Source organism: Tachypleus tridentatus, chromosome 9 (assembly GCF_004210375.1).
Source record: "Tachypleus tridentatus isolate NWPU-2018 chromosome 9, ASM421037v1, whole genome shotgun sequence".
NCBI classification, from domain to species: Eukaryota; Metazoa; Arthropoda; class Merostomata; order Xiphosura; family Limulidae; genus Tachypleus; species Tachypleus tridentatus.
In genome coordinates, this window is record NC_134833.1 from 77,210,358 (window position 1) to 77,238,327 (window position 27,970).

At 31.9% G+C, this 27,970-nt stretch overlaps 1 protein-coding gene across 3 annotated transcripts in view; it reads right to left on the reverse strand.

Annotated features, from left to right (window-relative positions):
- Window positions 1-21,035, reverse strand: part of LOC143225543 (P2R1A-PPP2R2A-interacting phosphatase regulator 1-like) — a 64,038-nt gene extending 43,003 nt beyond the window's left edge. For all 3 annotated transcript variants that reach the window (XR_013013917.1, XR_013013918.1, XM_076455181.1), the window contains exons 1-2: window positions 20,920-21,035; window positions 4,431-4,593 (exon numbers count right to left, since the gene is read on the reverse strand). Coding sequence is in view for 1 of the 3 variants with exons in the window: in XM_076455181.1 (XP_076311296.1) it covers window positions 4,431-4,537 (107 nt within the window). In the remaining 2 variants the exon portion in view is untranslated. The remainder of the gene's footprint in view (window positions 1-4,430; window positions 4,594-20,919) is intronic.
- Window positions 21,036-27,970: the final 6,935 nt, after the last annotated feature.

Sequence of the window (27,970 nt, forward strand, 5' to 3'; positions counted from 1 at the left end):
ATTAAAAAGTGAGATAAGGCAACCCAATAATTCAAAATAAAGGAGACAGAAGACCCTCTGATCAGAAACCAAGTAAGGATATCCATAATATGAGGAATAGTGTGTCTACAGGGAAAACCAAGTAAGGATATCCATAATATGAGGAATAATGTGTCTACAGGGCAAAAACCCTGACTCAACAACCAACAGAAAAAAAACATTCCATTCATGTTGATTAACATTCCTAGAGGAAGGGTGAATGGAACAAGCTATAAAAAAAAAAAAAAAGTGAACCACTGGGATAAACCAAGGACCTGATAAAACCCAGGCATGAAGACAAACTATGAAAGGCTTGATGAAACACTGGTGATTAAGATTGACATAGAAGGGACAGAGGAAGAGGTAACAGAGGAGGAGACTGGAGCTGAAACAATCACAAGAACCACAGCTGTGCTGGTCAGTGAGGAGTTACCAGAATGGCTTGACACAAAGTGGCATAGATGATCGAGATCACTACGAGAAGCAGATGGATGAGAGGATAACCATAAAGGTATTCGTTGGTCCAATCTAGACTGAAAGTATCAACAACCACAGCAAGAGGATGAAGAATCAGAGAACAATTTAGATACTCTGCTACTGCGGAATATGAAAAATGCATCCAGGTGAGGAGTACTCCAATAAAAGTATAGCCACTGTAAAACAAGAGGATTGAGAGACTACTCTGTCAGATAAAACTTTAGATGGGAAATTTGATCTCAACAAGACTGAATGTACCAGAACACGATATGTAATGCTACAAATACCAAACATGTGGGCCCAAAAAAGGAGATCCAAAATCCAACAATAAAGTGAATGAGAAAGGGTGTGGCCATAGTGACTGAGAAAAGCCACCACTGAAGAAATGTCAAATTATCACTAGATGACTTCTGGCAAGAAGAAAAAATGATTCAAAGCATGACATACAGCCAGAAGTTCCAAGATGTTGATAAGGAATTTTTTTTCAGTTGGAGACAACCAGTCTCAAGCTCCCTGCTGATTGATTCACAACCCCCAGCCCTGAAGGGAAGCATCCTTAAAAGATATGTAAATCTGCATGAGAAGGAAGCAGAACACACACCAACTGTGAGTCTTGCTTAACCACCAATGCAGATCATCCACACAGAAAGGAGGAAGGGAAATATGAGCCTCCAATAGATCCAGCCAAAGATATTGCATACATAATTAACCCAAGAGAATATGGGCTTCCATGGAAGACCACATCATCAAAAGTAACAGAACCTTGTAAGTTATAAGAGGGAACAATAAGAATGAAAAACTGAAAGCTCCATTGAAAGAAGTTAAAGAAGAGAAGGTTGAGCCTTACTGAGATGAGTTTTGAGAAAAACACCCAAATGTATTTAATGGCCTGCTGGGAGAGAAGTTTTTTTTTTACTGCCTCAGACAGACCATGACTGGAGGTAGGATCCTGAGACAATTGATATCTGGGATAATGGATGATAAATTTTCATATAATACCCAAATAACACACAAATCTGTAGCAAAAAGCAACAAATGAGGACAAGTGAATCCCCACTGGACTGGAACTTACCAAGTATTAATCAATAATGTTGGCAATGTGCCCACCTGCATCAAATAAAACAACAAGCTGAGAAACCCCTGGAGGGTAAATAAGATAAGCTTTAAGAAGGAACTGGATGGAAAACAGTAACAGGGGCATGCCAGGACTCAGAATGTGGTAAATAAGAAAGGGTAACTTGCTGTCACACTGACTCCAGATGAGATTCCAAAGACTCGATAATATTGCTGAAAACACACCAATGAAGGAGACAAGAGATCCCAACAATAGAGAATGAACATGTGTAAGGTTAAAGCCAAAGAAGACAAACTTGCCAATGTGGAAGTAATAAGTGTAAGGCAATCTCTTGAGAAACCATCAGAATCTCTGTGGATCTCCTCAGAAAGAAGGTGGATAGTAGAGTCAATAGGGTAAGATGAAGGCAAAAATATTAAACATGGGATAAACAAACAGGATGATCAAGGTCCACCACCTATGTGCAAAATTGATTCTAACTGTTAAATATCAAGAAACAAACATTTGGCCTTATGGAGAGCAAAGTTAGCTAGCACCCTCAACCACCTGAAAAACAAAATGTAGTATCAGAGAAAGGTGAGGTATGATGTAACAAAAAAACAACATGAATCATACAAAACAGAGGAAATGGATAAAATAGAAGATATCTGAGAAATCATGTCTTAAAAGCCATATTTGGCCTATCTGCTTCCATAGTAGGGATATAGGAAGACACAGCAAAATCAAGTGAAGGCAAAAAGGCCACCAAAATCCTGATCAACCCAAAAAGGTTCAGCATGGTTAGAAGGACAAAAGGCAAGATTAGGAGAGGAGGTTGATTCATATAATGAACACTCTCATGGCAGATGACAGCTGATAAACCCTAAGACGAGTAATCCCCATTTGTAGCCTGTGTTTGTGTGATAGTAGAAGATACAATCTCCAAAGAAGTAACTTGATTTTTTTAATACAATGTGTAAAAATGAAAATCAAACAAGTGTTTAATGAAAAAAAGCAACTGGAAAAATATATTATCTGAAAAGTCATTAACTGTTGAAAAATGAACAAAAACAAAAAATACATAATGCAATATAAAAAAAAAGACAAAGTTGAACAAATTTGAAGAATACAGCAAATACATCTTGACATATGTACTGCTTAACAAAAAGTGAAAGTTTGGTAGAATCAAATAGAGGTCATATACATCAAGAGAGTATGTTGCACTCTTTTTGGTGGAGGGTTGTGCATAATGATTTAAAGGTGAGACATTTGAATCAGGTGATTGTAAAGTATATCAAAAAAATGTTTAAATATGGGGACAGCACTGAACAAAAATAGCTATTTATGTGAAAGAAGATAATGTACACTATCAGAACTGATATTTCTCAACTTTTTACAACTATTTAGTGTACTTCATGAAGAAAAATGAAAGAAAATAGCCCAGATTTTCATTTCCAGACATTTCTGAAGAATTTTATCTGTAAAAAATACTCAAGTTTTCCAGAATTTCTTAGCCACTCACAAAGAAAACCTTTATTCATGCTAAAGATTTTATCCCCCTTGACAGTATATTATCTATTTCTAGGCATTCAAGCTTTTCCTTGACTTTTTCTATCACTTTTTATGTCACAACAAGTGATTTGATCATTTATTAATGAAACAACTTGAAAAACAACAAAATGTAACTTTAAATATGATTGGATAGAGAAGAATTATATTTTTCATATCATAATAAAGTAGATAATGAAATTAAGTGTGGGTCAACCATAAAAAGAGGGATCATAAAAAACAATTATCTAGTAGATAATAATCACTTAAATTTGCATTTTTGTTTTTGAAAAATAATTTGTTCTGAAATCTAAATAAAAACTTTTATTTTGATAGTCATCATGTTTTTCTGGTCATTTCTTAAAATATAACCCTGATCTGGCACCTAGATTTAAACTGGTATAAAAACATGAAACCATATACAATGACATAAAAATCATTTTATTTGACATAAATAACCACTCTACTCAACTTAAGCTTACTTTGATAAACTTGAAATATTATTTCTATAGCTGTGACCCATTCCTGTCAGAAAGGACCTGTTTAATGAAATTCTACCTCAACTGTCAGGTAACATCATCATTTAATCAAGAGCCTCATTTCCTTAATTTTTGTTTTAAAACATGAATTTTTTTCTGTCACTGAAAATATAACATCTCTACCAACTGAATCTTATTTATCCCACTTCATTTTGATTGTTAAAGTTTCAAATACCACTAATTCTTTCGTGTAAAGCAACTGAATATTCTTGGCAGTCAAACACCAAAAATATAAAAATCTGTTCAAAATTATGTCAGTCTGATATTAAAGTATTTTATATGAAACTCAAATTTTGTACTTTTCTGTTGCCCACAAACATGTTGCAAATATTACTATATATAAACAGAAACACCCTCTTTTAATGATAAATTCAATAAAATTTTCCAGAAACCAGGTTATTTTTTAGGCACAATGGTGACACAATGCTCAAGAGTCAGCAAGCCCTGATTATATGTTATACAAAATCCATTCAGTTGTAAAAAATGATTCTGAAAACATAATCTCCACTTTAAAAGTGGGAAAACTTTTTTTCATGGACATAATGAACAAAAGCTTTAAACAATCTAGATTAAGAGCATAAGCTATTTTACACTGTGATAAACCTTATCAATAACAGCTAAATGTAATCATTTCAAAATTAGCATGAAAAACTTAACAATATCACTATTTATTTAGTAGAGTTTATAATACACATATGATAATATTTAATAATTTGTAGGGAAACACAATACAAAATATTGATATTTTTGAAATAACCGATTCATATTTTAACATAATGAAAACTACAAAGTACCTGAATGATGGTGTGTTGTTATCAAGAATGTTTATCATAGGTGCACTGTTGGATCGTTTCAAGTTTGAAGTAGTTCCAACAGAAGTTGAAGGGGGATCCACATCCATTCTTCTACATGAGTCTTCCAAATAGGCAATTCCACAGTTCAATTTTGCAACAACACCTACAATAAAAGTTATTTTAAACCTTCAGAATTGTTATGGAAAATGATGCCATTTGCTTTACAATATTTATTCTAAAATTCAAAGAAAATATTTACTTATGGTGAAATTTTGTTGCAATGCTAATATCAATTCTTTTTTGTTTAAAACTAATCCAATTCATGGAGAGGAGTTTAAGATTATATTACCAGACCTGCCAATTCTTACAATTTAAATGTTAGTATGTTGTTGTTTTTTAGTTATGCCTCTACAATTGTTGTGTTATTTTACAATTTTCTGCAAAATTCTGTAAGCTTTTCACACTTTTTTCCACTAATAATTTTATGGAAATAATTCACTGATCTCTGCTCTGCATCTCAATATTACAAATGCTTGAAATAGTATATTTAAAAAGTCTATAAACAGTAAATGTCTATGGTGCACTAATAATTTTTTTGAGAGGAAAATGGTACAAAAGTATGGTTCTTCTTCATCCCCAATGAGTCCAATGGAGAAATGTTTACAGCAAGCAGAAGTTTAGTCATGAATATTCAAAAAAACTTCAATAATAATGTATAATTTTTAAAGGGTATAAAGTATGCAATATATGTACAAATTGTATTTATGATTAAATAAAACAATTAGCAGGGGAACCATTTCCATTTTTTGCTATTTTTTCCTTGTACCAATTGAGATTACTATTTTTAAAAAATTTGATATTGGCAGTCTGTATTAAATGAGGAAAAAAATTCAATTTTTGCATTTTCTACAAAATCATTTTCTTTCAGAAACACCAAAATAAGAGTTTGAGGTGCATTTTAATACACACAGATTTTTGTGCACAGAGATTATTTTAATGTTATCTGAACCACTAACACTTGTTTATAGGTGCTGTCTTTCACATAATCTAATATATTCTCATTCACTGACTTGTAATGATGTACAAAATTACACCTCTTTCTAACAGTGCATTGGTATTGTTATGTTTACATAATATCAGCATAGTACCTGCCTTAATGGCATGACCAATTTCATTCAATCTGAGACAAGATATCAATTATGAAATGAAAGCAAAAATACATATATTTAATGATATACACATGAAAAAAACAGAAAATGTTACTGAAATCTCCAAAATGGGTGAAAAATTATCATTGGGAACAGTCAGAACCTACTGAAAGACAAAATGATATAATTTTAAGAACACAAGTGAAAGTAATACAGAATATGTTACAATATGTCAGTCATACTATATCTGCTATAGCCAACCCCAACAAAGCCTTTATCCCAGTACCAGTGTCCATCAAGCTGACTGGAACATGATAAACCGTAGTAGTGACTTAGGTGTTATATACTTTCATGAACAACAACTATTATGGTATGAAACAGACTGAACATAAGAATTGTAATCATAATTATTTTATATTTATTTCATTTACTGATCAGATTTTCAGGGTAAAACCTATTAACACAACATTATTATGTTGAAGTAAAAGAAATGAAACATAAGGTTCTATGTATACATGTACCTCAGTATAAATACATTACATAATATTTAAATCAATGCAAAGAAGCAGTAGCAAAATGTCAAAATTATACAGTTAAAGACAAAATTCAATTAAACTATGGTCAACTTAAAATAAAAGCTCTAATAGAGGTAAAAGTACCAACAAAGATCATTATGAAGAAAAGCCCATAAAATATGACAGCATTAGCTAGGAAAACAATTCCAGACAAAATAAAAGAAATAAACTTTCTACTCTAAGCATAACAGTTGCCTGTGCACAACTTTTCAGAATAAAATAGGAATCAAATGAAAATTGAAAAGTTTATTTAATTACCTTATTGGGCTCTTCAAGACTTATAAAGAAATAAAAAATTTAGATAAAAATTGAAATCCTGATATAAAAATATGATTACTGTAAAAATACTGGTAACTACATGTCAAGAGCAAGACAAAAAGAGTGCAAGATGAAAGATAGAGAGACAGAATGACAAACATGTGAGAAAAAATGTATATCAATCTTGGAAAAGAACACAAATAAAATATAGTGAATCAAGTTGAAACAAAGAACATACACATCAGTCAACCACAAAAAGTAAGTCAAGTATCCTTCTACTGGAGATGGATGGAAAATACCACTATAGGAGAAGATATACACACAAAGGATTTTCTTAAAAATAAACCAGAGACACAGGTTCAGGACACAAAACAATGATCAACAATGAGACAAAACCAAATACTTTATGTGTGAAAGAACATATGCAACATGCTCAATCACAATAGCCTGTTAAATCTTATTCTTTGATAAATAACAAAACATTTAAATAGTAACAAAATAAAAGGATATTATTTTAAACAACAATGCTTACAGGGGAGCAAACTTCCACATGTAGAGTTGAAAATTCACCTCTAGACCTTAGCTACCAAAATAAATCCTTTACTGACCTCTTACACAAATATTTCACTCACTAAATACAAAATTTTTTGTTACAGCTTTTTTTTTGTAAAACTGACTAAAAACACGAATTGTACAAAATGAAAAATATTATCTTTCCCACCATTCATCGAAGAAGTACACTGATATAAAATACACGTTTAATTTTACTTGTCCATTTCTTTATTTTTATATTTAACACACCCAGCAAGCAAAGCAAGTCTTCATTGTCTTCCAAATACACACATCCAAAAACTTAACTGTTGTAGTTTGCTTTCATCTTTAAACAAATTAAAATTATTTAACGATCAGAACATTGCACATATAGTCATTGTTCATACAGCAATTAACATACAGTCATCAAGTGACCATACTGCCCTTCAAGGTTGTCCTTGCATACTCACCCTTGAAAAACAAACATTTAAACTCACCCATCATTTTAGATGAAAACATAAATTTAGCCATTAAACACCTGTAAAGTGAGAACCTCTACTACTATTGATAATAAACAAATAATTTTATTAGTTAGTCACCATGTCTAAATCATTATCTTATCTGGAGCATAGACTGTGTTTTCTAATCTTTAAAATATATATCTCTTCATCTTATTATCTTCAGGACCATTCCATCTCGGAAATCATCCTCAGAACCCTTTCTAATAAGTAATTATCCTTTCTTAGATCAGGAAATCAAAACTTTACACAGTATTCCATGTGAAACTTACAAACAAATTGTATAAAGATCATTACCTCTTTTGACTTGTCATCAAATGTGTCTACAAATACATCCTATAACTATCAACTTTATTGCTACCAAGAAAGCACTGCTTCAGTGGCTTGACTGACTTGTCCACTACTATGCTAAGTTCTTCATTTCAATCATATTACAGTAAAACCTGTCTAAGGCAGAATCACACAGGACCCAGTAAATTTTCCAGCTTAGAAAGTAAAGATGCATTTCCTTAATTACATATAATTTTTGAGCAGAACATTATGCTTACTTGACTCAAATGAAGTAAGATGTTTGTGAATAAAGACATTCAAAAGTTACATAAGTTCAAAAATCTTACTCAAATGTACTTGAAAAAAGTATCCAGTTTCAACTGTTTCATTTTTTAATGGACTTTCTCATGTGTTTAAAAAAGAATACCAACTCTACAGCTCTTTCATGAAGTTCATTTTCCCCCTTCATTTTTGCATACAATTTGATAGCGTTAATATAACTTAACACTTGCAATGAGATAGGAATTTCTATTTCTTCACTATCTTTTAAAATTAGGGGAGATAGGATTTTTTTTAGTGTGTGTGAGAATTATTTAAAGAGTAGATAAATTTTGCACTTGAAAGACAAATATATTTCTACAAATCATGAATCCAATTTAACTGCAAAAATAATGATGGCAGAAAAAAAAGAACAGAATATATTTAAATACTTACTGTAACAAAATGTCCAAGAACTTATTAATATTTACAGAAATTAAAATTTAAACAAAAACATTTTTTTCCACCTCACTCAGTTCTAATTCTACTTGTTGATAGATGAGGTAGATGAAAGATAGTTTTCCGTCCGCATTACGCAGGTTCCACCACATAAAGGGCCTTTTATAAGAGAAATCTTGAGATAATGCTGCAAAGTTTTGATATTTCTGGCTTGTACAGGTTTCTGCCCTTTGCAGTTTCCAGCTTAGACAGGTTTTACAGTATTTAACTGGTTCCCACATCATAACCCACATACAGTAACATAAACTTACTATTATTAAATATCATTTGCTAAATATCTCTCTTAACTAACTGATTCAATACATTCTACAATATGTCAACATCATAAATGTAAATTATAAAAAGTAAAATCCCAAGTATTGACCCATGAATCCTTCCCATTGATGACAGGGGCTTAATTTGACTGGACTCCATTAATAACTTCTTGCTATCCAGGCACCCTAAAATCTAATTGGCCAGTTTTCCCAACCCGTAATTATTATTTTTTGGATAACCATGTGTAGAATCTTATGAAAGGCTTTTTGAAAATCTAAACATGCCCCAAGTCTATATCCTTACAAAATAAATGTCTAGATAACAAAAAATAAAAAAATATTATTAAGGAGAAATTTCCCTTTGGTGAAAACAAGTTCACTTGTTTCCATAATATCATAGTTCACAAACTGATTTAAGAAAAGCTTCTTTTACCAAACATTTCAGTATTTCTCCAACTGCAGAATTATGGATTACTGCCCTGTAATTTCCAAGGAAACTCTTGTAAGTCCCTTGAAAATAGAAGTAATATTAGCAAATCTTCAATTTTCAAGCACATACCCCTTGTCTACTGACATATAAAAAAAGGAGAGGCTCACACATCTGACCCTTAAAATCTTTTTTAAAACTATAAGCCTCATGTTTTACCTGTTGTTAATCTCACAATCTTTCAACTTGTGTCTACATTATTCATATTTATTCCAATACTTCTCATACAATGCCTAGTCAGAAATGTAAAAACACAAGAGAATATGTTAACTCTATATTTGGATAAGCCAAAATACAAATTCTACAACCTTTACACAGAGTTGTACTTAAAATTTAATGAAATAATATTATCAATGTATATCAATAACTTTGACATCAAAACACTTTATAATTCAAACTTTAATATAATATTATTCTAAATTTCAAAAGAAAATATTCAAATACGTTTTTCATCTTCAATTCTCAATAAATAATAATGCTCTTTCACTACAAACTATTTTAAATTCTTTGCACCCCTATACATTCTCCAGAGTTTGGCACAAATTGCACACCAACAATATAGATATTATCAAGCCATAACATAAATTTATAACCACCAAACCTCTTGCTTCACTGAGATAAAACAAGACAGTCACTCTCACATCACACACCTCCTCTGTATTTCAAGAAATGTCAATAATTCTCTCTGACATATGCTACTGAATTATTTATAACTAATAGTAAAAAGAGGATTTTAAATTTCTGAATATCTATAGACCATCTTGTTCAGAAGGGGTTTTAAAAAATCTGGCCTCAGTTTCATGTTTGTTACCATAAAATTTAACTTAACCAGCTGGCAGTATTTTTTCAACCTATTTATAGCTTAGTTAGAAAGTCAGTAAAATTATACAAGTTTTAGGACATTTTATACTTTGTGAATAATGATATTTTGTGTTCTAAAGTATTAAAGTAAACAAATGTTTTTAATACCAACATCATTACAAATGAGTATACTTACATTTTGTCCTTCTAACATCAAAAACAACGAGCCAAGAAATAAATATTAAAGTTCTTGTTTTAAAAGGTGCCAAAAACATAAAATTGGGAACTTATCAGATTAGGTAAGAAAATTTAAGTAAAAACAATAATAATATTAACATTTCCACAGCTGAAGTGAGCACTTTGTGTTGCATGATTTTAACTTGATTGCTTGTTTACACAAATCTCTCACATTGTGATAATGATTTTCTCACAATGATAATTGGATCTGGCAAAATCTAAGATAGTCTAAGTATAATTGTAAAGCAATATAACTAAACAAAACCAGATTTTAAAAGTTTTTAAAACTTTGGCTGCAAGAACATATAGTGTGTAGTTGTGTGTAACAATATTTTGTCATCCTAAAAAGAAAAAAATGTAATTATAATTTATTTCATATTTGTTAACTTTTGATTCTACATCATTGATTTCACTATAATTTGTGTTAAGGTAGAGAAAACAACAGACAAAATACAAAATTTTAAAGAAAAACTTTTGAAATTCATTTAGGAGGTTCTAGAGGTTATGCAAATGAAATACAAAAATTGTTAGATCAAAAAAAGGTATTTCAGTCTTAACATAAAAAATCACTTTTTACTCAGACTGATTTCATAAACTGAGAGACAAATTTTTAGTAAAAACACTTTATTAAAACAAATCTGAATTTTTGTGCACATAAAATTTATAACATTTACCAAATGTCCATCAAATGTTATGAAGATACACTTAACAAATTCAGAATTACAGTATGTATAGTTTCCAGATTTGTGTGGTGATGAAAAGGTTGGTTAAAACCTTAGTCACCTCATAATAAATTAAGTTTAACTTACTGTTCTTTTGAGATGGTGTTAACTTATAAGATATCAAAGTTGCTAAATATTAAATGAAAATAACAAATTATCCCAATCGTTTGCTAAGTCAGAAGAAGAATTTTATTTACCTTAATACTTGAAATACCTTAATACTTTGATTCTATTATTTGGTAGTTGCTGTGGGTTGTGTATTAATAAATTAATGTGGTGTACTAGTAAGTAATGGTTTCAGTATTAGTTAAGAGAATTTTAGTATTTATCTATAAGCCACAAAATAGTTTTATTTAAATATATAATTACTAGATTTACAGTTGTAGCTAGGATGTTTTGAGTAGTGTGTGATAAAAACCAGTCTAGCCCAAATATCGCATGCGACTGCAGCTGCTACCATCATGTTACTACCCCTTCAATAAGTGTTTCATTGTACCAGTTTTGTTAAATAATGAAGTGTAAAAACAAAATAGTTTTATTTAAATATATAATTACTAGATTTACAGTTGTAGCTAGGATGTTTTGAGTAGTGTGTGATAAAAACCAGTCTAGCCCAAATATTGCATGCAACTGCAGCTGCTACCATCATGTTACTACCCCTTCAATCACGCAAAAAAAAAGAAAGGTTGTTAATTTCATGTTTATAACTTTAATGACTTTGAAAATTTGTAAATTCCTTCAAAAAGGCTGATAAAACACTACACAAGTAGACACTAGTCAAACACGTTTTAAGATGAAAGATGAGTCTAAAAATAAGTAGAGAGAAATTTTATTCTAGGCTGAGTCTTATTCTTCTGACTGATCTATCTTTAACAGCAAGTAATTGAAACATTCTATTCACAATGAGATTAAAAAAGGTCTTTATGCAAAAACCACACACTGTTTGATGTAAAACCTTTAAGTACAAGTAAATTAGTGCAGCATGGGCTGTTGGTTCAATTCTGCATATAGGGTTTTCCCTGTTATCTTTCCTTGAAAAGTATTTTAGCAAGAAGGTTATTTGGTTCACAATATTTTAGAAAAAAATGTTTTTAACAAGCAAATTATGAAGTAAACTGTACTGTAACAATAACTACAACCCTGACTGGGTTGGAAGATTGGAAATCAAGATTAAAAAAACAGTCAACTTAAATTTGGTTAAATGTAGTTTAGAAATAAATGGGGTAAAATTAAGTGCTAAAATTGCACTTTCAGCAGACAAAATAGTAATTAGAAAGAAAAATTAAGGAAGCAAGACAAGTCTAAGAGAATTCAAATTGTGACTGCTTACAATAAAGAGAAAATCAAAATGTTTACAAATTGGTAGCATTCTCTTATTAGAGGTATATGGATAAAGTTATTTATAGTGGAAAGCACAGAAACACTAAGACTAGCACTTGCTTGCCAGGTGCTGAAGTACACATCATTATGGAGGATGCTGACAACTGACTTGCAAGTATTAAGGAATATTATCTCTTTATTGTGGGCATAGGAGCAAGTAATGTTGGAAATTATACACCAGAAAAAACATATAATAATTGTGGATAAATCCTTAAAATGTTTAGAAACAGATGTGTGGCCCCTTCAGAAGCATTCTCTTGAGTTGAATAAAAGATCATCAGGAATATCCTCAGAGTAACATGTGGACTGGTCAGACCCATTGGATAGTTTTCAGTGTAGGAGTAAACTACATGCAAGAGTAGTCAGCAGGCTTAACTTCAGCAATTTCATTAGTAATTATGTTTGGTAAAACTCTTAAATTATATTCATTAAAGACCTTGCATAGTTCAGATGTAGCTTGAGCAACTGAAAATATATTGATAAAATAGACAGGGCAACAAGAAGTTTCAAAACAGGAGTCTAAGAGTAAAACATCAAATTATAATCTAAAATACAAATTCCTCAGATTCAAAGACAAATACAACTGAATGAAGAATTAGTTTAGTTGCTCTCTTCCATGTTTGTGTATAAAGGGAATTACAAAAACTATGTTAAGATTTAGAAAACACTTCTAATAGGAATTATCCTGACATTCCAGGTTATAGGTTATTTAGTAGTGCTAAACTTTTTAAACAAGTGAGGCAGATTGGCTCTTGCTATAAAGGATGATTTTGCAACTTGTTATAATTGAAGACACAAACAATTGGTAGTCATAAGCTTGAATGTATCCTTATGGTTTACAACCAGAGGTTTCAAGGGTTAAAAAATTACAATTGGCAAATGTTAAAGTCTACTTGATCAGTGAGAAATTATATAATGGCATCAGGTTTGTTCCTACTAAGACTACTACTGATGCATTGTGGAGGGCTTGAATTTTATACACACTGGTTGAGATTGTATGGAATTAACTAGTGAAGGAGCTAGAGTTCTTTAAATGATTCAAGACTGTTTTCTACATCAAATGAGTGGATGCCATTTTGGACTTATTTTTAAACATTAATAGTTAAAAAAGAGTTGAAAAAAGGAAACATCTGGGGAAGAGTGATTATCATCTAATTAAGTTTGATGTTTGGCTATATATATTAAAATAAAAATAAAATTACAGTTTCTGCTTTTCATAAAGCTATTTTTGAGGCCATGAGGCAAGATTTATCATTAGTGAATTTATACAATACGTTCAAAGGTGATGAAAGAAAAGAAATTTTAAAACAGAGATAGAAACCCACTCAAGCCATTGAAGCAGCAATCTGTTGCTTGTAGCATAAAATATTAGAATGTGTTTATAAGCATCATGAGTAAAAATTATATCAATTAATTATCTCTATAAACAAATCATTAGTTAGTTCTCACACAGATTTTGCAATCAGTTTTGTTCTTCTTATCTTTAAATAAAGATCCTGTCTTATTAGGAAATGTTCAGAGGGTTCCTGATATAGAAAAGAATGGTTAAAAACTCATTTTCTCCAGATAAAAAAAGAATGAGAGGTGATCTTATTGAAGCTTATAAGATTATCTGGAGAATCAACAGAATAAAGATCTCTGATTTCTTTGGGCTATTTTCTGAATTTAAAAAGATCAGAGGATAAATTTTTAAGATTCATAAAAGATAAGCTAAGTGCCAGTTAAAGCAGTATTTTTCTAACATAGTGAATGATTTATGGAATGAGTTACTATTGGTAGCAATTTAGGGCAGCACTTTAAAAGACTTAAAGATGGGAATCAATAATTCCCTGAAAACTAAAGGGTGGGTTTAAATTTTCACTCTTCTCAAGAACGAGTATGTAAAGACAACAAATAAAGGAACCAAATGATTTCTTGTCTCCTGTTATATTCTTCAACAAAAACCTGTCATCAGCATCCTGTACACCCCAATCCTCATTTTAACATTTTGCTCACCTTTAACATACTTTAAAAAATCCTTACTATTAGTTTTAACATCATCAATAGACACTTCTCATAAATTATTTTGGTTTTCCAAATTTTGTAGTTAAGTCCCTAGCTTTCCCATTGTTCTATAGATATTCCAACCATTCTATCAATTTAAACTTCTTAAACTTACTGCATTTATTCCTGATTTTCTCTTTTACCTTTTCAGTAAACTATCAATGTTTGCTTTTCCCTGTTATCCTTTCCAAAATAAGATGATTCATTACAAGTTTAGAGTGAACAACTACTGGCATGTAAGCATAAAAAGCATATTCATATTTTGAAACTTTGCAGATGTAAAGTACCAGATAAAATTATTTAAAAAAATCCATTTTAATTAAAAAACAAAATTCAAAATGAAAACACTTTTTCAACATTTTTTACATTTATAAAAACTACACAGTTTTAAGTATTTTAATTTATTGATTTTAACTTATAAAACTTCTGTCTAGATATCAAGATACCATTTGACTTGTATCAAAATTCATTTATGAGATAACTAAATATATACCTACTAAATGGTTCAACAATTAGTAAAAGCATACCCTATACAAATAGTTAAAAATTTAAAAAAAAATTGTTTTAAATTATTACATACTACATCTCTTATTTAGTTTAAGCTCATTCCTGAACATAAAATGCTATTCTTGCATTTTATTTTCAACATTCTTGCAAAGAAAAGTTTAAAATTTAGATCACATCTCTATACCCATTTTAACTAAAAAATGGCATTATTAATGATGTCTTAACTGTAACACAGAAAGTGACAACAAATACAACTTTTAATTCTAAAAACAAGTGGCAGAGTTTTAATTATCTCGTAAAGAAATAAAACCTATAATTCTTAACTTCAATATCAAAACTAACTAGCATGACAGCCTCATATATGCTAAAAACAACAATTATAATTATTATTCTTGTGTTTCCCTTGTAGTATATAAAAATCTTAAGTGTTCACAGTGAACATCAGAAAATGTAAGCAAAGAAAACTATTTTGCTCACTGATATCTTTCCCTAACCTACCACAACCAACCAACCAAAACATAAAAGCTAAATTAATTCAATCTAACAAATGATATAATTACATTTATCATTACACAATTTTACAATTCTAACTTCAAACAAAAAAAAAACCTGTTAAAAAATAAGTGGGCAATACAGCTTACAAATTAAACCTGTTCTACAAAAGTAACCAACTTCTTATACTTCAATTATTATTACTGCTAGTAGTTTATTTTTTCCTTGCACCTTGCTCATACCCTGATTTGAGTATATATTATTGAAAAAGAAACAATTATAACTCATTTAGATATTACTTAAACTATGCTAATTTGTGTAACTCTTATAGTCTTATAGTCTTCTATTTCTAACATTATTAGTAATAACACATACTAAATTAAAAGCATTCTTGTGACATTCTCTCACTCAATATCCTGATTTTTTTGGTACTCAATAACCAGGGGCTCAACTAACTTGTAACAGCTCCCTGAACTGAGCTATACTGTTTCACTATATTATGAAACTGTAATCGCAACAGTACACCACACCTTCTCCCACCCACATTTAAATTGAAAGGTATGCCATTAGTCTCTCTCTATATATATATTTATATATACAGACATATATATACATATGACACCATTTATTTGGTATTAAGTATTTATTTTCAGGCTATAAGTATTAAATACAATGGCTAAAACTAGTGAAGGAGTTGAGCATTCACAGTTTGTTGGGTTTAATTAGTACAATAAGTGGGTTTTATTTGATAACTTGTGACTGGAATGTACTTTTAAGAAAGCTAGTAATAAGATGTGAAAATCTTATGTAGAGTTTGAAGGTTGGAGAATATCCTAACTAAAGTAGAGACAATACATAAAGAGAAGTGTAGACTGGAAAATGGAAACAGGATTTTAGGAGCTTAAGCTTTTATGTGCAAGGAATACATCAGCTAAAATTGACTTTCAGGAAGACAGAGTACTATTACAGTAAAAAGCAGTTAATTTAATAATGAAGAACCAATTTTGTTGAGCAACAAATCTCAACCCTTGGCTTCTGCAGATGAGGAATTACTGGAGTGAAGGAAAACAAAAGGGTCAAAGAAGGATGCAGATGATTCCTTAATAATGCACATGAACAGAATAGTCTGTGGTGTAAACAGGGAGAAAATAATCAGATTATCCTACCCAGAGCACAGGTGGAGGATATAACTGACAAAGCAGGAGATACAATAAAGGGGGCTAGCAGAGATGTAGTTTTTGTGATGCATATAGGGGAATGTGGGTCAGAGGAGCTAAGCAATAAGTACAAAGAGATTTAAGGAAAAAGGCCATAACTAAATTTTGTCAGAGATACTTAAATGTGGAGATAAAGATATAAGTAAGTCACTAGGGCTAAATGCTAGGCTTAGGTTAGTATGTAAGGATGAGCAGATAGGCTGGTTAAAGTTGTGGAAGAATGGAACTTCTTTTTGGAATGGATGGTTTACAATTAAATAGGTTAGGAGTTAACATATTTCCAAAAAGCTATTAACTCAGCTGAAAGGGAAGTTTTACACCAAGATTAGACAGCGGTGAGAATCATGAAAAACTAAATGCAAAAAGAGGTGGAGAAAAGTTTACATAGAAAACTTTTACAGTAGTAGTTACAATGATAGACCTGTGTTACTACTGTACTGCTAGAAATGCAAGAAATGAAACCAATGACTGTAGTGCATTGACAGAAACGGAAATTTTTATGTAAAAGAAATAACTGAAATGTGGTTAAACACAGATGATTTTCATAACAGTGTTTCTTTGAAATACAGGGTTACAGGCCATTTAATAGGGATAGGGTATTAAAGAGGGAGATAACTGGCTTTATATTGGAAATGCAAGTTACATCCTGTTGAAGTAAAAGACAATGGCAAGAATATTGAGTCCTTTCATGTTTCTATTAGCGGATAGAAACGAAAAAGGTTTTTGATGGAGATTTGTCACAGATCATCAAATGATACTGATGAAATTAGTGAGAAACTTTAGAATGAGATTAAGATTTCAGCTGTTAATGTATTCATAATTATGAGTTACTGGTAAGACTACATTTGGAATATTGTGTTCAGTCTTTGGCATCTTACCTTAAGAAAAGCATTGAATTGTTAGAAAGGGTTATTAAAATTTTACCCAAAATAGAAGGGTTGTAATATAAAAAGAGATTAAGATCCTTAAACTGTTTTCTCTTGAAAAAATAAGAGTTGGGGGGGATCTGATTGTTTAAGATTGCAGAGGGAATTGATAGTGTTTATGCATCACCTTCCTGCATAGTTAACATTGAGAACAATAGGACAATGGGACACAATGTAAACTTTGGCAGGGTATAAGTCATCTTCAGCTTAGATAATTTCATTTTTCTAACAGGGTAGTTGGCTTTGGGAATGGGTTGCCTTCAGATGTTGTAGAGGCAATAAATTTAAGAAAAAGATTGATAAGTACATTAATTACAAGGGCCAACTTCAAAGGCTTTTTTATATATTTTTTTAGTTAATTTAGTTTAGAGTGTGGAATAGTCAAGATGGACTAACAGGTCCCACATTGTCCCAAAATGTTATACATTACATTAATTACCACCACGAAAGACCTTCCAGTCTCTTAGACGCCAATACTCCACAACAGGAAAAAGTATCACGAGCTTTTGCTTCTAAGTAAATACAGTTAGCTATCTCCCAACAGGTAATCAGAACTGTTTGGGAATTAATAATGGTATTAATGACTTATTTGATAAGCACATACTAGCATCACAAGCAAAAAATGATTTTGATTATGACATGAAAAAACATCCTCACAGTCTTCCTCCACTTTCTGTTCATGCAATCCCTAAAACAACTACCACAGATCCTCAACACCATGCTTTTTTGGTCAAGTAATGGCCAATTTATCCCCAAATATAAATCAAATATAAGAGAATAGTATTGTATAATTCATAAAAGTGGAAATATGACCATCTCCAGCAGTTCTTTCACAGCACACTGAAGAACCACATTGTAAGCTCAACAAATACTATGCTTACTGTACTGATGATTCTGAATCTAGAATAAAGTGGAAAGATGCATTCATCAATAAAATGCGTATTTTTCTAGCATTAGTGTTGTTGTTGACATGTGAAGAAACTTATTGGTCAATATAACCTTTGAACAGTACAGCTATATTTAATAAATATTTAAGCACAGATTGCTTTTTGTTGTTTCTAATATACTTGCACTCTGCAGACTTGAAGTTGATGAAAGAGAAAAAATATGTAAAGTATGTGTTTACTTACCTAAATAAATTCTCTGTAGCTGTAACATTCAACCCTTTTCAAAAGCTGAACATTAATAAATCTCTGGTGCCTTTCGATGCATTCCATCAAACAAACACAGATTCAGAAAACAATATCTTTGTACTGTGTAATTGTGAGAGTGAATTGTATTAGAAATGATCATACAAACTGGGAAATGATAAAGATGATAAACACAGTGATCTCCTTTGAGTTTCTGGTGCATTGGTGAGAGAAAATCATGAATAAACACTTGGGAAAAGGACACATTTTTAAGACAGACTAATTTACTAGCCAGAACTGTGTAAACACCTGTTAGAAAAGTACACTAGGGCATGTGGTACAGAGAGGTCTAAAAGGTAACATATGCCAACTTATCCTACTAAACTAAAGCCAGATGAATGTCATATCAAGCACACAGACAGTATTAGGGCTTTGAAGTAGCTCGATAAACATTAAGTTTGCATGTTTTCAACTGTATATGCTAAAAACATGGTTCATAGCAAAAAGGAGGGCTACTGTATGCATGAAAAGATAAAGAAACTGAACAATGTAACAGCTTATATTCAGAACATACAGAAATAATCAGTTAAAAATGTCAGGAAATCCCTGATGTAGTATAATAAACTATTTCCTGCATTGTTGAAATGCCATGTTCAACTCCTACTCTTTAGAAAAAAAACATTTCAAAAATTTTATCTGAGCTGTAGTGCAACAGCTGTCAGAAAAATATGGTGTCATGATTACTCAATTCACAGACTGGCCATGTAATTACAGCACCAAATACATCAGATTTTTGTGGCAAACTCATAGCCAAGCATATTATAGAAACTCTGCCACCATCAAAAAAGAAACAAATGCACCAAAAAGCTGGTCATGTGTGAAAACAAACCCAAAGAAGGAAACCAAAAACCTAGGAGAAAAAGATACAAGATACTGGTATAGAGACTGTGATGCAACTTTGTTCATTCAAAACTGTCACAAAGATTAATGCACTATGAAAAGATATTCACATTCAAAAACAAAGAAAATAATGTGTAAATATAAGTTTTTGAAAATCATTTAGTGTAATATTAGTGCTTTACTATTATACATATTAAAATATTCTACATTATTTTTCTGTATTATTCACCATGTATTATATAACAAGAAAACTCCATCAGTGTTGGAAGGCTGTGAGGAGATAAAGGAAACAAACATCCTTTGAGGAAGTAAGCCCACATCAATCTATGGGTATAGAGGGAGAAATGGAAGCAGAGCCAGCAGGCAAGTACTTGCCCTTATCTCAAGCCATACACTCAAATTTTACATTATTCTACATTGCCAGGAAAGCTTTTCTTACTATTTGTAATTATTTTTTTTAAATATGTTGATTTTCCTCACAGTTTGAGGCCTCACCTAATTTACCTGATATAGTACTCAAAGGGTTGGTGTTTAATAACTAGTAAGGGTGAATAAGAAATGACAGTTTATATGAATGTGTGTGAATATACAGAATACAAAACCTAGCAGTTCAGTCTATACAAAATGAAAAGTAGCAGTGATTATGGTGTTGGTGCAGCTTAATTTAAATTATGCATAAAGAAATTGAAGTTTAAACTAAAAGCAGCAAATATTTTGAAGTCACATTAAACTGGTAGTTTTCAGGAAAAAGCAAGGTGGAGAAACTGATATTCTGATTAGTTTCATTCTTATGCATGTTTATAAGAATATAAAAGTGGCCTTTAAGCTTCATATTATAACATGCATACATCTTTATACAAATATTTATATTCTGATAAGATGTTCTTAACTTCCTTGTAAATATTACAAGTTACATGTTTGTACTTGTACAAATAGTTTTTTTTAGCCTGCGAGCTATTCACTAAATAAAAAAAAGAAGAAAAGTATCGGCTCAAGTTTTCCAATATCTTCATAACCTTCACGTTTCAGTAAACCTGGCTAGTTAACTACTATAATTTAACCTTGCTTAACCCTAAATGTAAAAATACTAATAGTAATAGTACTACAAGCAGTGTAAATTGGTACTGCCCTAGCAAAATGATTTCATTATTTATATTTTTTTACAACCGACAGCGATAAACAAAACTAAAATACTTAATTTTTGGAAATAAATATCCGCAAAACATTGTGTATTTTAACTTTCTTTCAATAAACATAAAGTTCACGTAAATAGAACAGAATAAAAATTAAGAGTTTTAATGCTTTTCTTTACTTACAAAATCAAAGGCAAAGAAAAATGTCATTCTCATTCCTACCGCTAACGCGCTTCATCATAAGCACTAATTCAATGGCTGTGATTGGCTGTTAATGGAAACAACTGCTTAGACTAAAGTGATGGATTAGCCAATAACAAAATTTGTACAAAGCTCTCTGAATGTTATGTATAATATTTTAGATGTAAAACACTAGTTTCAACAATAATTTAATTTTTCAAAAATAGTCATGAAACAAACGCTGAATATTTAAATGCAATTAAATTACACCAATGTATTTGAGGGAAAAATATTAAAATATATAACATCAAAAAATAGAGAAATCTTGGTAAGAAAAAATAAAAAATAGAAAAAACATCCTGCAGGCAGAATATTGATTTTTTATTCCTTTATTTAGATTTGACAGTAAGATTTCATTATAACCAAATATTTTCATTCGCAATATATGCCAGTATTTACATATGCATAAATATATTGATAGATACTCCCTCTTGATGATGAGAAACCCGCTGAAATAAAAATGTATCTCAGAACGGTTGTTATGGGTATTAACACTTTATTAACCTGAAAAATGTTAAAGATATATATCAAACAGATCATAAAAATAATAATATGGAGCAGTTTTACAATATTTTATAACTGTCTTTTAGCGTGTTGTGATGGCTTGCATTTATATACTCATTGGACGAAATTATCAAAAGTTCAACAATGTTCGATGATACGCTGGTGTTTTCGTAAAGCTCATATTGTTGATTCTTAATCTCAAAAAATTTCTACAAATTCAGAGAACAAGCGGAACTTGGGCAATACATAAGTGTTCTTCCGAGGTGTTACTGTAAATTACAATATCATCAACATAAACTGCAACTTCTGACAGATTGTTGAGACATTGAGTCATCATTTACTGAAAAGTCGCATGAGAATATTAAATCCCAAACAGAATTATATTGTACTGGTATAGTTTATCAGGAGTAACAAAACTAGAGCTTTCTTTTACTCTTTCAATTAAACGAACAACATAGTACCCCTTCAACAGGTCACATTTTGTAATGTATCTGGCTCTTCCAATTTTGTCAATATAATCCACTATTCTTGAAATGAGGTAACAATCTGTCTTTGTCACAGCATTCAATTTACGAAAATCTGTACAGAATCTAATTGAACTATCCAATTTGGAAACCAGTACACAAGGTGAAGACAAATCGCTTTCACTGCATTATAGAATACTATAAATATATTTCTTTATGCATTTTATCAACCTTAATTGGATTCATACCATAGGGATGTTGTTTCAAAGGAGAAGCATCACATACACTGCTGGCCAAAATCTTAAGGTTAATGAACATAAAGAAAAAATATGCATTTTGCGTCGTTAGACTCAACCACTTATTTGAGCAGAGCTTCAAAAGATGAAAATAAGAAAAGGGAAAATAAAACTAAAAAACCTTTTTAGCATTTAACAGGGAAAATGTGAACACTATGAAATTAGCCTAAATACTAGTTGGTCAAAGGTATAAGACCATACCAAAAAGAAGTCCTACACAGGGTAAAAAATGCCCAACAAGAGGTCTTAGTAGTGAGTTGCACGGGCGTCATTGCGAATAACTTCAAACATTCGCTTTGGCATAGTCGATATAAGCGTTTGCAGAAGGCTGGCTGGAATGTTATTCCAAGTGGTGAAGATGGCTTCACGAAGATTATGCACTGTTTGGAATTGTGTCGTGTAGAAAACGTCTCTGGTGAGATATCCTTATCGTGCCAGTAATGTTGGAAGCCATCTGGACCATCCAGCTTAAGTTTTTTCTCATCATAGAACAAAAACCTTCTTCTACTTTTCTGCATCCCATGTTTGGTACTTCTCAGCAAAGTTTAACCGAGCTGTTTCGTGGCCTTTAAAGACGTTTACGGTTTTTAAAGCCTTTCTCTTTAGATGCCATCTTATTGTTTTTGAGCTGCATTCTGCGTCCGCAAGGACTTTAATCTGGTTCGACGATCGGCTGATGTCTTGCCGGACGACCCGTCGAATCCTTCTGCTTAACGCCGGTGAAATTTTCTTGAACCGACGAATTGGAATTCTCGTTTCGTATCCCTTAGGATCTTTTAAGAAATTTGCAACAGCAGTTTTACTGTGCCCAATTTCACAAGCGATGGCACGTCGAGAGAGACCTTGCTTTTGCAGCTCGACAATTCTGCCATGTTCAAACTCTGTCAACTCTTTAACCTTTGCCATGTTTTTATCCAATGTAACACAGAAGATGTCAGTGGGAGATGTTGACAACGCTAATGCTTGAACACAAATGACTAAATTTTGTTACGTGTTTAACGCTTCGTTGCAGTATGGTCTTACACTTTTGACCAATTAGTATTTAGGCTAATTTCATGGTGTTTACATTTTCCCTATTAAATGCTAAAAACGTTTTTTATTTTTATTTTCCATTTTCTTATTTTCATCTTTCGAAGAGCTCTACTCAAATAAATGGTTGAGTCTAACAACGCAAAATGGGTATTTTTTCTTTATGTTCATTGGCCTTAAGATTTTGGCCAGGAGTGTATATCAACATCATAAACAGGAGAGTTGATTTGATTAAAAACGTCCAAAAATATACACTCATATTCAACCAAGAAAACAGCAAGTTGATGTTTCTCTTCAGGAGGTTAGTGATAGAGTTTTGTATTAAGATTAACCAAAATGTCAGAATTACTCAGTTTGACGTCGCATTCATCTCCAATATTTTAAACTTACAGTGTCTGAATCAAAGAGAATGTCATCAATATCAGGAGAACATTTCACAGCCAAAATGTTTTCAGATGCATCCCAGAAGTGATAAGGCTTCAACATACTGATATGACACAGCTGGTTAGCTTTTCAATGGTTAGGTGTTTTTACAATATAGTTTGTCTCATTAACTTTCTGAACAGCCTCATAGGGAACATGGTACCTAGCTTTCAGTGTAAGTCCCATAGTGTGTAACAATACTAAGACAAATCACCAGGATGAAGCTTATGCTCTTCAGACCAGCGACCATAAACGTTTTTCATTCTGGCTGTGGATGATTTCAAATTTTCTCAAACCAATTTAAAAAAACCTAACAGTTTGGGTCGAAACTTCGAAACATAATCTGGTAAGTGTATTTCATTTAGGTCATCTTCCAATAATTCATTGTTCCTTCAACAACTTCAAGGGGTCATGTACTGAATGGTCAACACCAACTCGAACGGGTTAAACCCTAATGACTCATAAACTGATTCACGAACAGCAAGTAACAACAGATTAATTCCTACTTCCCAATCTTTCTCGTTATAGAGACAAGTCAAAGTCATATTTTTGAAGGTAAAATGGAATATTTCAAGAGCATCTGGCGATTTGGGATGGTACACATTAGATCTGATCTGTTCTGATTAATTTCTTTTTTGCTGAAATGTTTCTCAAAGGGATAGCTCCAGGAAATCGAGTGGATACGCACATGATAGCCAACAAATAATGGTTCCCTGCTCGAGTTTTTGGTAAGGCCCAACACAGTGAATAATCGCATGACTAAAGGGTTTTTCGAAAGCTTGGATAGGTTTCAAAGGAGCAACTAGAATTTTCTGGTTAGATTTTCCGACCATTTGGCAGGTATAACAAGTTTTACAAAACCGGAAAACATCTTGCTTAATTTTGGGCCAAAAATGTCTCATAATTTTGTCACACATCTTGTTTAAGTTTATGTGCAATTTTCAACATTTCAGAATGATATGCTTTTGCAAGAACAATTTCAAAAACTTTTCTGGTTCATTCTTTAGGTGTACATACTTAAATAGTGATGAGATCTGCAGATCCTTTTCTTGCTCGGCGATCAGCTTACTTCTAGAAAACGGAACTTCACTAGGTAAACTAGATACCTCAAGTTCATCATTGTCATTCACCAATGAATTGTCAGTAGAACAATTATTTACAAGATTCCTGTCAGATCCAAAAAAATGTTTGGGACAAATCTATAATACCATTCTCTGAACAAATATCTATTATTTATTTTTGCCCTAATGTATTCGACTGAGCTCGAGTCACAGCACACGAGGGAAACATGTGTGGATTCCTCTTGACAACAACATCTTTCTCAGATAAAACAGTGACCAGACCACTAACAATCTTGAGTTCGGCAACAACTTTTCTTTAGCCAAATCTTTTCCCAACAACAATGATTCACCCTTAATTGGCAGAGTAGGTGTTACTCCAACCACAACTGGTCCAGATACTAGGTCTAATGCTACATAAATGTTATGAAGAGGAACATTAACAAATGCACCTGCAATACTCTGAGCAATAACAGACTCACCAGTGGCATAATTCGATTTTAAAGGCAATATACTCTCTAACAACAATGACTGAGTCTTCCCATTGTCACGTAGAATGTATATGGTATTACAATGTCATTTGTCAAAGACACGGAACCAATAGACACAAAAGCCCTAAATTCCTCTATAGCCACCTCAACCTTTTTGTCAGGGACCAAATCAACAACATTGAGTGATCTGGTGAAACTAAGACTATATATTGACACGAAAGCACTAAGTGTCGCTCCCCTTTTTTTTTTTCTTTTTAAACTTCATTTCTTGCAGAAATGGCAGACAGGCCTTGATGATTTTGATGAAGTTTCATCATGACTGTTTGAAGATTTCGAACTAGAAAATCTGGATTTTTCAGAAGATTCCTCAATTTTAGCGGAATGGACAGATAAAGGCTTTGACTGAAATGGCGGGAATTTCTTTTTATGAAAAGTGATTTTATGTGTTAAAGTATAATTATTGGAAAGAGGAGCTGCTTCCTATGGTGTTTCAACTTTCTTTTTATCCAAGTCGGATTTTAGGTCGTCACTAGTACAACACTTAAATTACTCAGCTACACATAATTTTGTTTGTCGAAACTGTTGTCAATATCCATAGAATTATACCATCGATCAAAATAACCCTTTTTTTTGTGTGTGTATGTGGGCGAATTCCATATAAGTTTGGCTATTTTGCTTGCGATACTCTCAGAACTTTTGGCGATAAGCCTCCGGTATTAATTAATATGCTTTGAGAATATCTACTTTAATTTTATCATGATTCATAAAACCTTTTAAAGACATAGTGGCATAAGATTCTTGCGTTTTACTAGTTAAGATACTCAGTAATAATAATAATGATCATTTTTCGATGGACCATTCCATGGTTTGGGCAACTTTCTCAAAATGTTGGAAGTATTAATCAATTCATTTTCATTAAATGGAGGTACATTAATATATCAATTGAGCTCATCGTTGTCATTTTGCATTCGTCGATCGGAGTTGAGTCTAAATTCCATTTCTTTCAGCCTAATTTCTTTCGCGAATTCAATACGGGTTTGTTCGGTCTCTGATCCTTTATTTTCTCTTTCCGCTTCAATAGAACTTGTTTGTTTTCTTTTTCGGCTTCGGTACTTGCTCGTTCTAGCTCGATTTGTTTGAGTATTAACTCAGTTTCAAACTCATCTGTATCACTCAGCTTTGATTGATTGGTGGAGTACTAGAATGTTCCCCTAATTATTCCTCAAACAACAAATCATCAACGACTAGTACTTTAACAAAACGTTTTTAGTTAATTTTTTCATTAGTTTCCTAACCCCTAATTCTAAGATTTTAGCTATTTCAAGCAATTTACTTTTGTTAAATTTCTTCTAGTTGTCCGAGATAGGGTGATTCAAGAAAAACTTCATATTCAGATATGATCATATCTTATTGACAGTGGTAAATATAAATTGAATTTGAAATTATTTCGAATTTTGTTTCTGATTCAGATATTTTACATCGCTTTGGAAAATTTTCAGTTTTCTACCTCAGAATTTTTTATACAGCTTCTTCTGAAACGTAGAACCTTACCACAGTTTTTTATGGAGTATACTTAGTACAGCAAAAACTTTGATGTCTCTTTTTTTGATTATTATGCAGTATTTCTTTTCTTTTCTCACGATTTCGAATATTACCTCTAATGTTACACGTACGCAAAGGAGTATTTAGATAATATAAAAAGGATGCATAGGCAAGAATATTAAACAAAAACAATTTCAGTGAATCTATGTTATGCTATTAAATTATACTATGAAGTTACATGTTCATAAAATGTATTAGCACATTTTATTTACTTATTTATTTAATGGGATATCTTGTCCACCTAATATTATAATATTATAATCTTTGGTTTTGGTTTGGTTTCTTTTGAATTAGGAGTCGAGTGCCTTAACTACCTGGCCATGCTGGGCCATATTAGAATCTCGTGCCGTTAACACTCGACTCGTAATCTGAGAGTCGCGGGTTCGAATCCTCGTCACAACAAACTTTCTCGCCCTTTCAGCTATGGGGCGTCATACTGTGATGGTCAATCCTACCATTCGTTGGTAAAATAGTAGCCCAAGAGTTGGCGGTGGGTGATGATAACTAGCTTCCTTCCCTCTAGTCTTACACTGCTAAATTAGGGACGGCTAGCGCAGATAGCTCTTGTGTAGCTTTGCGCGAAATTCAGAACAATCGTGCCATTAAGAAAAAAAAACAGCTTTTAATCAGGAGATAAATGCACTGCTAACTATATCTGCAGTTGTGAAAATATAAAGAAAAGAACATGAACTTCGATTGTTAATATTTTGTAAAAAAAATATATAATGACACAGAACAATTACATCCTTACTCATTTTATTTGTTAAAAGTATTATGTTAAATTGCAGTAACGTTTCTTGAGCATTTACAAAGCAGTTATATGCTTTTGTGTTAATACTCTCTTTCCGTGTACAACGTTTCGTTGTTATCAGAAGTTCGATTCTCCCCGGTGAATTTTTATTTTCTAAGAGATAATTCACAAATGTATCATAAATTTTTTCACATGAAAAAACAAAAATTATTGCTTAGCTGGCTTGAACATTGGTCTAACATGCACGGATTTTTGTCTGTTTCTTTGAAGTTATGCACACAGCTACACGATGGGTATCTGTGCTCTTCCCAACATGGGTATCGAAACTTGATTTTAGCATTTTATGTATACGGGGACGCTACTGTGCCATTACGAA